General features: G+C 41.3%; 1 protein-coding gene across 3 annotated transcripts in view; it reads left to right on the forward strand.

The window, feature by feature from the left end:
• TLK1 (tousled like kinase 1) overlaps positions 1 to 12189 on the forward strand; it is a 153496-nt gene that overhangs the window by 132823 nt on the left and 8484 nt on the right. For all 3 annotated transcript variants that reach the window (XR_016230817.1, XM_002712279.6, XM_070070707.2), the window contains 2 exons: positions 2862 to 2959; positions 7262 to 7343. Coding sequence is in view for 2 of the 3 variants with exons in the window: in XM_002712279.6 (XP_002712325.1) it covers positions 2862 to 2959; positions 7262 to 7343 (180 nt within the window). In the remaining variant the exon portion in view is untranslated. The remainder of the gene's footprint in view (positions 1 to 2861; positions 2960 to 7261; positions 7344 to 12189) is intronic.

The following is a 12189-nucleotide window of genomic DNA, read 5'->3' on the forward strand; positions in this document are numbered from 1 at the left end:
AATGTTTTTTTCCAAAAAACAAAAACTTAACAATGACTTACCAAAGACTGAATGAAGAGTGCCTAAGCTTTCCTTTTGGAGCATTTTTTTCCTGACATTTTTGCTACGTTTTATAGAAGGAAAAAGCTTGCTTTAATTACTGATGCATTCATATTACTTTCTTTTATAAGTATTTATTTTGTGATACTGATTACTACCACTGTATAGACATCTGAAGATTTTAGAAGAATTTCAGTTATATACATCAGCAGTGTACTTGAATCTTGATTTAAAAAAAAAAATATTTATTGGAAAGGCAGAGTTATAAGAGAGGGAAGCACAGGCAGAGAGCGAGCGAGAGGTCTTCTGTCTGCTGGTTCACTCCCCAGATGGCTACAACGGCTGGGTCTGGGCGAGGCTGTGAAGCCAGGAGCTTGGGACTCCATCCAATTGCCCATGTTGGGGCAGGGGCCCAAGCACTTGGGCCATCTTTGACTGCTTTCCCATGTGTGTTAGCAAGGAGCTATATCAGAAGTGGAGCAGCCGGAACACAAACTGGCACCCATATGGGAGCAGGTGTTGCAGGTAGTGGCTTAACCTGCTGTGCCATGGTGCTGGCACCAGTGTAGTTGAACCGTAGGTAACTCAATAAATTTTACCTTCTTTGAATTCACTGTTGAAATAGTATCTCCATGTCAAATTGTCAGAAAAAAAAGTTAAATATTTCAGTTGGTATTTTAATTTTAATTTTTGTCATATTATTTAATCTTTTGCCAGCCTGCCAAATCTTTAGTAGCTTCCCAGTTGTGTCTAATAAATGGCAGATTTTAAAGCCATATGAAAAGGAAGGTTCCTGCTTTTTAGATACTTTGTGTGGAAGGATTTGGATTCTTTCTTATTCCTGGACATACCTATATGCCATACAAAGTTTATTTTATATGATGACTAAATTAAGACAGCTAGTCTTAATTTTGAGTTCATTGCTTCAAAATGTTCAAATTTGTGTCCTTGTCATGAATCTTTTATTATTAAATTTCACCTTCTTTCTTCATTAAGGTTAGAAATATTTGTGGGCCGGCGCCGCGGCTCACTAGGCTAATCCTCCGCCTAGCGGCGCCGGCACACTGGGTTCTAGTCCCGGTCAGGGCGCTGGATTCTGTCCTGGTTGCCCCTCTTCCAGGCCAGCCCTCTGCTGTGGCCAGGGAGTGCAGTGGAGGATGGCCCAGGTGCTTGGGCCCTGCACCCCATGGGAGACCAGGAAAAGCACCTGGCTCCTGGCTCCTGCCATCGGATCAGCGCGGTGCGCCGGCCGCAGCGCGCCGGCCGCGGCGGCCATTGGAGGGTGAACCAACGGCAAAGGAAGACCTTTCTCTCTGTCTCTCTGTCTCTCTGTCTCTCTGTCTCTCTCACTGTCCACTCTGCCTGTCAAAAAAAAAAGAAAAAAAAATATTTGTGACTAAAACTGTATTAAATGAGAAACTGAAGACAATTTATTTAGTGTATCTATTTTAGAAATGTCCCCCAAATTCTAGAAGATTTATTTTTATTTAAATTTATTTTGAAGTGTTTATCATCTTAGTGCCCATTTTACATTAAATATCATTGCAACAAGTAATGGTTAAGTTTCATTTTAAAGTAGTAAAAATAACGATAATTGATCAAGGATCAATACAACCTACCTTCTTAGATTTTGTTTTCTAAATCTGTGAGGATTTTATTTTGTTTTTCTTCATAACATTTAAACTGTTCCTTTCAATTTAAGACTTAGGGATGAGTATAATAGAGTTTATACCTCTATGAAATACAATATTAACACTTGCCAAAGTAATTTCAAAATGCTTAATTTTTTGGAGGTAATAGATTTTCCTATTGCCACTATAAGTTATGGAAAGAAAAGACACCAAGGAGCTAAAGAAATGATGAAATACTTAAATGTGGTATTCAGAAGGAATCTACTCCATGTGATCTAGATTTATAATTTTCACTTAGGCCAACATAATCTGTGTTTATTTACTCAACAAATATCTATTCAAAATATTCAAAAACTGGATGCTTCTAGAAACATCCCCTGATAATTTGGTATATTTTTATCCATCCATTAATTTTCAGATTTATATTGACATGGGGTGTGTGTGTATGTGTGTGAATGAGAGAGAGAGATCTGATGTTTGCTTATTTTGGTATCGGTATTAAAAAATGTTCTAAAAATTATATACTGTAAGACATGAAAAACATTAAAATTTTTATATTTAATGATTAAAGTAACTTTGGGATTTGTTTATATCTGCTCTGATGACTGAGATCTAAGTTTTTGGTTTTATTGTCCCTTAACAATTACAATGTGTTGTCTCCACAGTGAGTGGTCAGACTTTGTATATGTATTTGTATTTATATTTCAAATGTGAGGTCTAGGGATAATTAGAGTTTTTTTCTTCTCTCATCCTCTTTTAAATACTTTAAAGCTATTTTAAAATATTTTCATTTCATTTGTTTGGTGCTAGTAAATTATTCCTCTTAAATTAAAATTTGGATGGACCAGAAGTAAATTTTCAGCTCATTTTATGTTACAACTGAATTCCAGACTACCTTAGTCACTTTCAGCATGGACATCATAAAAATGTATTTCTTCTATGTCATACAGAATAAAACTCAGCAGCTCATTAGGTATAGGTATTTATGTGGAAGTTGATTTCTTGAAATAGGCTTTGCCTTCTTTCTTTCCCGCTTTCAGGCATTGAAAAGAGTGCTTTGGTCTTTTTAAACACAGTGGTATTACACTCTTCTTCCCGTCACTGTTAAAAAAAAATTGAGGCATGGGTAAAAATACCTTTTTATATCACAAATAAATTGAGCTTGTTATAGTCCCCTCTCTTCATTTTCAGGAAGAGGCAGAAATCCAGGCAGAACTTGAACGTTTGGAAAGAGTCAGAAATCTTCACATACGAGAGCTCAAAAGAATAAACAATGAAGATAATTCACAGTAAGTCATTATTTGTATTTCACAGTGTTATTTGATAAAAGTCAGCCTATTCATATCCTTCCCAGCACAGAGAGCAGAAATGTAACAGTTCATCATGAGGGGTGCTCCCCACATGGGAAGAGACCCCAAGTCCTTCCTGTGGCTTTGAAGGGCTTGTGGGAGCTGTCCCCAGATGCCTCACACATGCCAAGTGTCCCATCTCAAGGCATTTGTGCTTGCCACCATGTTCACCTGTGTTATGCTTGCAAACACCTGGGTGGCTCCTTGTTTCACCCCAGTGCTCACTGGAGAGGCCATGCTTAAACCACACTGATGGAACAGAATCTGCTACACCTCATTCCTCCCTTCAGTGCCCCTTCCTGTATCCTGGCATCCGCCATCGTATGTATCGCCATCTAGAACTGCAAGTTCATACTGCAGTTACTTCTTTTCTGTTAGCATGTAAGCTTCAGGAGAGCAGTGACTTAGTGCTGTTCTTACTGTATCCCCACCCTACACCAGTGGCTGGCCTGTGGTAAGCACTAAATAAGTGTTTGGGGCCAGCGCAGTGGTGCACTGGGTTAATCCTCCGCCTGCAGCACCGGCATCCCATATGGGTGCTGGTTTCTAGTCCCGGTTGCTCCTCGTTCAGTCCAGCTCTCTGCTATGGCCTGGGAGAGGAGTGGAGGATGGCCCAGGTCCTTGGGCCCCTGCACCCACTGGGGTGACCAGGAAGAAGCTCCTGGCTCCTGGCTTCAGATCAGTGCAGCTCTGGCTGTTGCAGCCATTTGGGGGGTGAACCAATGGAAAAAAGACCTTTCTTTCTGTCTCTCTCACTGTCTGTAACTCTGTCAAATAAATAAATAAAATATTTTTTAAAAAATAAGTATTTGTTGACTGAATACCAAAGTTACGTTAACGTTAGTGAAGAAGGTATTCCAACTAAGCCAAATATCCAGCATGATGCAAGAATTTGTGAAGAAACAGAAAAGTACATGTTACCATCTTTGCTCTTAATCCCTTGTTATCAAAATGAGCGCTGTAGATGGTTCATGTTAAAGGAATTTTTAAGATCCCTGTGGGAGCAAGAAGATTAAGCAAAGTACCACTTATATTTAATCAATGTAAAGGTATCTATGTAGACTTTTTAAGACTAATTACAGGCCGGCGCCGCGGCTCACTAGGCTAATCCTCTGCCTTGCAGCGCCAGCACCCTGGGTTCTAGTCCCGGTCGGGGCGCCGGATTCTGTCCCGGTTGCCCCTCTTCCAGGCCAGCTTCTGCTGTGGCCCAGGAGTGCAGTGGAGGATGGCCCAAGTACTTGGGCCCTGCTCCCCATGGGGGACCAGGATAAGTACCTGGCTCTTGCCATCGGATCAGCGCGGTGCACTGGCCGCAGCGCGCCGGCCGTGGCGGCCATTGGAGGGTGAACCAACGGCCAAAGGAAGACCTTTGTCTCTGTCTCTCTCTCTCACTGTCCACTCTGCCTGTCAAAAAAAAAATAATAATAATAATAATTACATTATTTGAAGCTCCATGAGTTACAAGCTACAAATTTGAAATGATGGGCTGATGTGGTGCAGCCAGGTAAGCTGCCACTGGCGACACTGGCATTTATACTGAGTGTCAATTTGAGTTCTGGCTGTTCTATTTCCAATCCAGCACCCCACTAATGTACCTGGGAAGGCAGATGATGATTGCCCAAGTGCTTGGGCCCCTGCCCCCTCTGTGGGAGACCAGGATGAAGTTTTCTGGCTTCTGGCTTTTGCCTAGCCCAGCCCTTGCTGTTGGGTCCATTTGGGGAGTGAACCAGCTGATGGATGATCTCTTATTGTCTCTCTGTCCTCTCTACCACTGTTGCTCTGCTTTTCCAATCTGTGTGTATCTGTGTGTGTGTGTGTATGTTTGTAGATAAATTGGAAGTGGCCAATTTGTGTTGTGAAATGTATCTTGCTTAGAAGGAGGCCTAACTGATGTATTTGTAGTTCATAAATATACAGAACATTCCATTTTGCAAGGTGAATGAGCTAATAGAAATAGAGTTAATGGATAGCTTAAATTCTCTCAGGTTACAGTTCTAATAAAGGCAGGTGGGACAAAGCTTAGCTTTTTTTTTTTTTTTTGTTATTTTTATTTATTTATTTTGACATGCAGAGTTAGACAGAGATGAACAGAAAGGTCTTCCTTCCGTTGGTTCACCCCCAAAATGGCTGCCACGGCCGGCGCGTTGCGCCAGTCCAAAGCCAGGAGCCAGGTGCTTCTTCCTGGTCTCACACGTGGGTAGAGGGCCCAAGCACTTTGGCCATGCCCCACTGCCTTCCCGGGGCACAGCAGAGAGCTGGACTGGAAGAGGAGCAACTGGGACAGAACCAACGCCCCAACCAGGACTAGAACCTCGGGTGCCGGCACCGTAGGTAGAGGATTAGCCTAGTGAGCTGTGGCGCCAGCCAAAGCTTAGTTTTAAATTTACTATTCTGAAAATTCTGTTTAGGCTTTGTGGCTGTGACTAAAATATGGGTAAAGTAGAACAGCTTTACACAGACCCCTAAGACCGAAGCAGAGGGGTGGGCATTTGGCCGAGATGTGAAAATACTGATTAAGATGCCTACATCCCATATCAGAGTGCTTCTCAAGCCTAAATTCAGTTAATTTTGAATAAAATAATAATGTATTTACATCTAGAATTATGAAGCTATTGTTGGCCTTTTTATTTTTTTATTAAAGATTTTTTAAAATTTATTTGGATGAGAGGAGAAGCAGAGAGAGAGAGAAGTCTTCCATCTGCTGGTTCACTCCCCAGATGGCCGCAATGGCCGGTGCTGTGCTGATCTGAAGCTAGGAGCCAGGAGCTTCTTCTGGGTCTCCCACATGGGTGTAGGGGCCCAAGGACTTAGGCCATCTTCTGCTGCCTTCCCAGGCCATAGCAGAGAGCTGGAACGGAAATGGAGCAGCCAGGACTCAAGCCAGCACCCATATGGGATGCCAGCACTGCAGGTGGCAGCTTTACCTGCTACACCACAGCGCTGGCCCCTTTATTTAATTATATTTTATTTTTAAGATTTACTTATTTACTTGAGAAGCAGAGCTAGAGAGAGGGAGAGACAGAGAGAGAGGTCTTCCATCCACTGGTTCACTCTCCAAATGGCCACAATGGCGGAGCTGTGGCCAACCTGAAGCTAGGACTTTCATCTGGGTCTTGCACGTGGGTGCAGAAGCCCAAGGACCTGGGCCATCTTCCACTGCTTTCCCAGGCCCTAGCAGAGAGCTGGATGGGAAGAGGAGCAGCCGGGACTAGAACCAGCGCTCACATGGGATGCTGGTGCCACAGGAGGAGGCTTAACCTACTACACCATGGCACTGGTTCTTGTTGGCCTTTTTCAAAATTTGGAGAATGCACATTTTGAGACTACATTTTTCTGCTAAGCACATCACTTGACCTCTCTCTGCATCAGGGCCCACTTCAGGGGTTGGTTGAGAATTAAAAGATTTACCACATGTAAATGCTTAATATATATAATATATAATAAGTTAAATAGTAAATAATACTGTTGTCTGAGTGGTTTAAAGTTTAAAAACATATTTTTTTTTATTATTATTTTTTGAAAGACTGAAAGATCTTCTGTCTGCTGGTTTACTCCCCAAATGGCCACAATGGCCAAGCTGGAGCCAGGAGCTTTTTCCGGTCTCCCATATGGGTGCAGGGGCCCAAGCATTTGGGCCATTCTCCACTGCTTTTCCCTGCCGCATTAGCCAGGAGCTAGATGTAAAGCGGAGCAGCTGCTACATAAACTGGCACCCATAAGGGATGTCAGCACAGCACACGGTCCTGCTTTGCCACACTGTTGGCCCCAAATCTTTACGTTTTTAATTGGCGATTTAGGTTTTATTTTATAGAAGCCCAAAGACCAGAAGAGTTCATGATGGGTACCAATTCATAAATATAATTATTTTTAATCACATGCCAATACTATAAAACCTTGATTAACCATAATTCCCAGTACAAAAGTGTGTTTTTCTAAGAGTGGTGATTCCTGCTGAGTAGATAAGGTACTTCATAAAGCTCCTGGCAATACAGTGATGGAAGGTTTTTATGATCATTGAACCTGAATATTCAGCTATAATAGAGAAGCTTTGTGAGTGTGGAAGCCTTAAGATAAATGGTGGACCTTCAGATAAATTAGTGGATAATGAAAAGAAGTATTGAACAGAATTTTTTTAATTAACATAAGAATAACTGAGGAATACTAGGAATTTAAAAAGATAATGAAACTTTGAAGAAAATTTTTTTATTTTTAATGTGCTTGCTTTTTTCTCCTAACCCTAAGGTTCAAAGATCACCCAACATTAAACGAGAGATATTTATTACTTCATTTACTTGGTAGAGGTGGCTTCAGTGAAGTATACAAGGTAATACAAATTTAAATTTATTCTGTTCTTCACACTGCTATAGCAATGATATAGGAGTGTATGGTTACATAATACTTCTCTTTTGTCCACTGATTTTATGACTGGAGTTATGTCCTCATTGTTACTACAAAAAACAGTCTGTTGTGACTTCCGCTCTCTTATCTCTAAAGACGGTGTTTGCACCTGCACAGTCCCTTTGATATTTGGTACCTGCTCACCATTAGCCAATCAAGTTCCAATAATAACAACCTTCTGAATCAAGATGGGCAGGTAACCATTTAAAACAGTAAATTATAGAGTCATTGATTGCACCCTTTAATTTAAACATACCTGCAGCCTTAATGTGATCAGAATTTACCCAAATTCCTACCTATTTTTAAAACCATTGCTTTTTACTCATTATGTTCACTGTTTATACCTTCTTTCTTTTACTCTGCATTGTATCTTGAAGTCTCTTATTCTGTATTCTCCTTTTAGCAGCTTTTTGTAATCCAGTCTGATTAACTGACTTGCCATCTGTTTAATTCCACACCAGATTAACACACACAGGTACTTCAAAAAGTTTATAGAAAAATAGCATGAAAACCTAAGTTTATTTTGGCGCAAAAATTTCGGAAATCATGCAGGTTTTTGTTTCATAATGTTCATTTTCCATGAACTTTTTGAAGACTCCCTTGTATACATGGTTTTAAAAATTTTTTGCACCAAAATGAACTTATCTTTTAGTCCATTTTTTCCACAGAACTTTTTGCAGTCTCTTTGTGTGTGCGTCTCACACTTTTCTTTGTGAGCTCCATTCCTGTTTTTGTACATGACTAATTCACTTCCTCTGGGTGTTTTGAAGGCACTGGAAACTCCTGTTTGAAATGGAAGTATCATCTTCCTCTTCTCAAACCCCGTCTTCTGACACTGCTTCCTAATGCAGTGTGGCATTGCCGTTCATCTGCCAAGTTATTCCCTTTCAAAGCACCAGAACTCTTCCTTCACTCCTCCTTCCCCTCAGTTCCCTTCCCCCGACATATTACACATCTCTGCTGCCTGTTATTGTGAATGTTACTAAGCTCTTCTAAACCCAGCCATGGCCCCTCTCCTCTCTGCTTACGTAAGCCTTCTTCTCCAGCCTCCGAGCTGATCGATGGGCATTGCATTTATCCAGTTCATTTTGTGTGTTCCAGCTGGATGAGCTTTTTTGAAAGGCAGTCTGGTCATCCCTGCCTGTATGGCCCCTTGTGACTTGTGCTCTCGGTTAGGATGAAGTCATATTGACGGTCATCCTCTCACCTTAGTTTCTCTTTTCTCCAGAAGGCCCCCCCCCCCTTTCTTCATCCCCTTATATCAGATCTGGTATGCCTTTTATTTTTTAAATATTTGTTGAGTGTTAAATTTTTTTTATTTGAGAGATCTCTCATCCACTGATTGACTTCCCAAATGCCTGCAACTGCCAAGGCTGGGCAAGACCAAAGCCAGGAGACTGGAACTGAATCCAGTTCTCCCAGGTGTGGCAGGAACCCGGTTGCCATCACCTGATACCTGCCAGCATGCACATTAGCAGACAGCAGGAATTGGAAGCAGAGCTGGGACTCACACCCGGGTACTCTAATAGGAGACGTGGGTATCCTGCTGGCCTTTTAACTGCTGTTCCAGAAGACCTTCCTCCAACCCCCTCCCCCTCCATAGTGAATTTCCTATGCTCTGTGCTTCATTATATATCCACGTAGTTAGTGGTTAAGAGCTTTGATTCTAAAGCCAGACAACTGGGTTTAAATCATAACTGTGTATAAACTTGGGCATATTACTTAAACCTCTGCTTCACTGTATCCTTGTACTAATATCAGTTTCTACCTTATAGGGCCACTATAATGATTAATTGAACTATCACAAGTACATTGAAGCTTAGTAATATAAATTAATAAAATTATTGGAAATCTTGATTCAGTTTACCAAGGAATGTGCCTTTCTGATTTACTGGTTTCTAGTTCTAATTCTGGGGACAATGACGGGATTTGGATTCAAAGAACTTCAATTCTTATCTTGGGTCAACCATGAACTATTTTTGTTTTATTAACTTGGACAAGCAATAGGCATCATGGGGCCTCCTCTCCTCAAGAGTGATCTTTGAGCTCTTCCAATTCCTGTTTCTCTGATTTAGTTCATCCCGAGGCACTTAGTGTTGGAAGTTAGCTTAAGACCACAAGGTAGGGAAAAATATGATCATCCACCTTGGATTTCAAACTAATTTGGGGGCTGGTGCTGTGGTGTAGTGGGTAAAAGCTGCCGCCTGCAGTGCCAGCATCCCATATGGGTGCTGTTCAAGTCTTGGCTGCTCCACTTCCAATCCAGCTCTCTGCTATGGCCTGGGAGAGCAGTAGAAGATGGCCCAAATCCCTGGGCCCCTGCACCCCTGTGGGAGACCTGGAAGAAGCTCCTGGCTCCTGGCTTCATTCAGATCAGTGCGGCTTCGGGCATTGCGGCCATCTGGGGAGTGAACCAGTGGATGGAGGACCTCTTTGTCTGTCTGTCTGTCTGTCTCTCTCTCTCTGCTTCTGCCTCTCTGTAACTCTGCCTTTCAAATAAATAAATAAATTTTTTAAAAAACTAATTTGGATCTAAGAGTCACCAAAATTATAGTTAGCATCGGCTCACTGCAAAGTTGCTGAGCTTAGGCCTGTCCCAGGCTTTTGGGACTGCCCTCTGCTGCTGCCTAGGGCTACTTGAGCTGTTTGTAGCCCTGGGGGTGGGTAGACTTTTTTTGTAGAAATCAGAAAATATGCCGACTTGAACTTTATACCCACCTAAAGGTTAGTAACATTTCTTTTCAACCCCTTTCATGATTGCCCATTGCATTGGGAAATAAAAAAGCAAGTTATAAGTCAAGGAATAAGAACTTTCATCTTACATTAGGGTAGAAGAATCTGAACCAGTTGCTGTATGATTACTATTGGATTACAGATAGTAATACAGTCTTTAGGGAAAAAGCCAGCCATTCTTAACTAATGTTGGGAGGAAAATGCATTGTACATAATATACTATAACCTGTATACACTTATGGTAACTTTTTGTTGGGAATATATTTAGATTTCTCCTTTGGTTGTGCTTTGTGATTGCCTATGAATTTTATCCTTATTAAGCTCCTTTGCTTTTTGTCTTAAATACTACTTTTTTAAAATTCTGTTTCTTTAAATTTAACAGCTACTAATAGTAAAGCAATTAGCTATTCTTTATTGGATATTTACTATGAGGCATGTATTAATTCTGAACACTTTTTTATGCTTTACCCCATTTAATCCTCTTAGCAACTGTAATTCAGTAAGACTGAGACTTAAGAGACATGTCTCTTAGCACGGAGGCAGCCAGCTGATAAGTTCATTTGACTCCAGAGATAATATTCTTAACTACTGCATCCTATATCATGTCTGACTGCATGCTTTATAATTCTGTAGCAAAGCAGTCGCTTTAGGTTAAATTGATTGGGGGGGGGCAGTGGAGATTGGAGATTTCTTTCACTAAATACGTAAGCTTTTAAGTTTTTAAAGGGGCACTTTTGTATCTAAATCACAGTGGGTTAAATCTAATGGCATTCAGGATTAATCCTTTGAGATAACCAGGGAAATTTGGAGACAGGTTGGGTATGAGATGAGATTAAGAAATTATGGATGTAGTTGGGTGTGATAATGGCTTTTTCCTTTAGGCTTTATTATCTCTTAGAGACGCTGGAAAATTTGTGAGTGAGATTTGTTTTAAAAATAATCCCGGGGCTGATAGAAGCATGGGTAGTAGGAAGTAAATGAAATAAGGACAAAACATTTATAATTTTTGAAACTGGATGGTGAGTTCATAAGAGTGTATTATACTATTCTATGTTTGGGTATGTTAAAACAGTTTCATAATAACAATGCAGAATTTTTTTTCAACAGCTGCAAAATTGTTAGGAACTTAATTTTCAAAAGTGAAAAAAGTTGGGGGCTGGTGGTTGCTAGGAAAATATCTTTTTTTTTTTTTTTTTTTGAAGATTTATTTATTTATTTGAGAGGTAGAGTTACAGGGAGAGGTAGAGACAGAGAGAAAGGTCTTCTGTCCGCTGGTTCACTCCCCAAATGGCTGCAACAGCCAAAGCTGCGCTGATCTTGGGCCAGGAGCCAGGAGCTTCTTCCGGGTCTCCCATGCAGGCGCAGGGGCCCAAGGACCTGGGCCATCCTCCACTCCTCTCCCAGGCCATAGCAGAGAGCTGGATTGGAAGAAAAGCAGTGGGGACTAGAACCAGCACCTATATGGGATGCCGGCGCTTCAGGCCAGGGTGTTAACCCACTGCTCCACTGTGCCACGGCACCGGCCCCAGGAAAATATCTTTTAAAAGGTTATCCAACCCTCCAAAAAAAGCATTACTTGGGTGAGCATTGTGGCACAAAAGCCCATATTGAGCCATTTAGAGTCCCAGTTCTTCCACTTGTGATCCAGCTCCCTGCTAATGTGTATCTCAGGAGGCAGCAGATGATGGCTCAAGTGCTTAGGCCCCTTCCACCTACATGGGAAACCAGAATGAAATTCTGGCTCCTGGTGTTGGCCTGGCCCAGCCCCAGCTGTTGTTGGCATCTGGAGAGTGAACCAGCAGATGGAAGATTGAGTTCTTTCTTTCTCCATTCTTTCAAGTAGATTAAAATAATAAGCATTAACAACAATTTTTGGGGAAGCATTACAGCCATCTGTTTTCCTGGCTGTGTGCTGGAACTGCCAGACAGAGGAGCAGGTCCATATTAAAAACAAATAATTGCTTTATTATTTTATCTTGATATATATGACATTTATAAAACTTGAATGTGAAAATCTACGTTTGGGTTTTCTGTCACTC

The sequence above is a fragment of the Oryctolagus cuniculus genome, chromosome 3 (assembly GCF_051225735.1).
Source record: "Oryctolagus cuniculus isolate XC-2025 breed Fujian yellow rabbit chromosome 3, ASM5122573v1, whole genome shotgun sequence".
Classification (NCBI taxonomy): Eukaryota; Metazoa; Chordata; class Mammalia; order Lagomorpha; family Leporidae; genus Oryctolagus; species Oryctolagus cuniculus.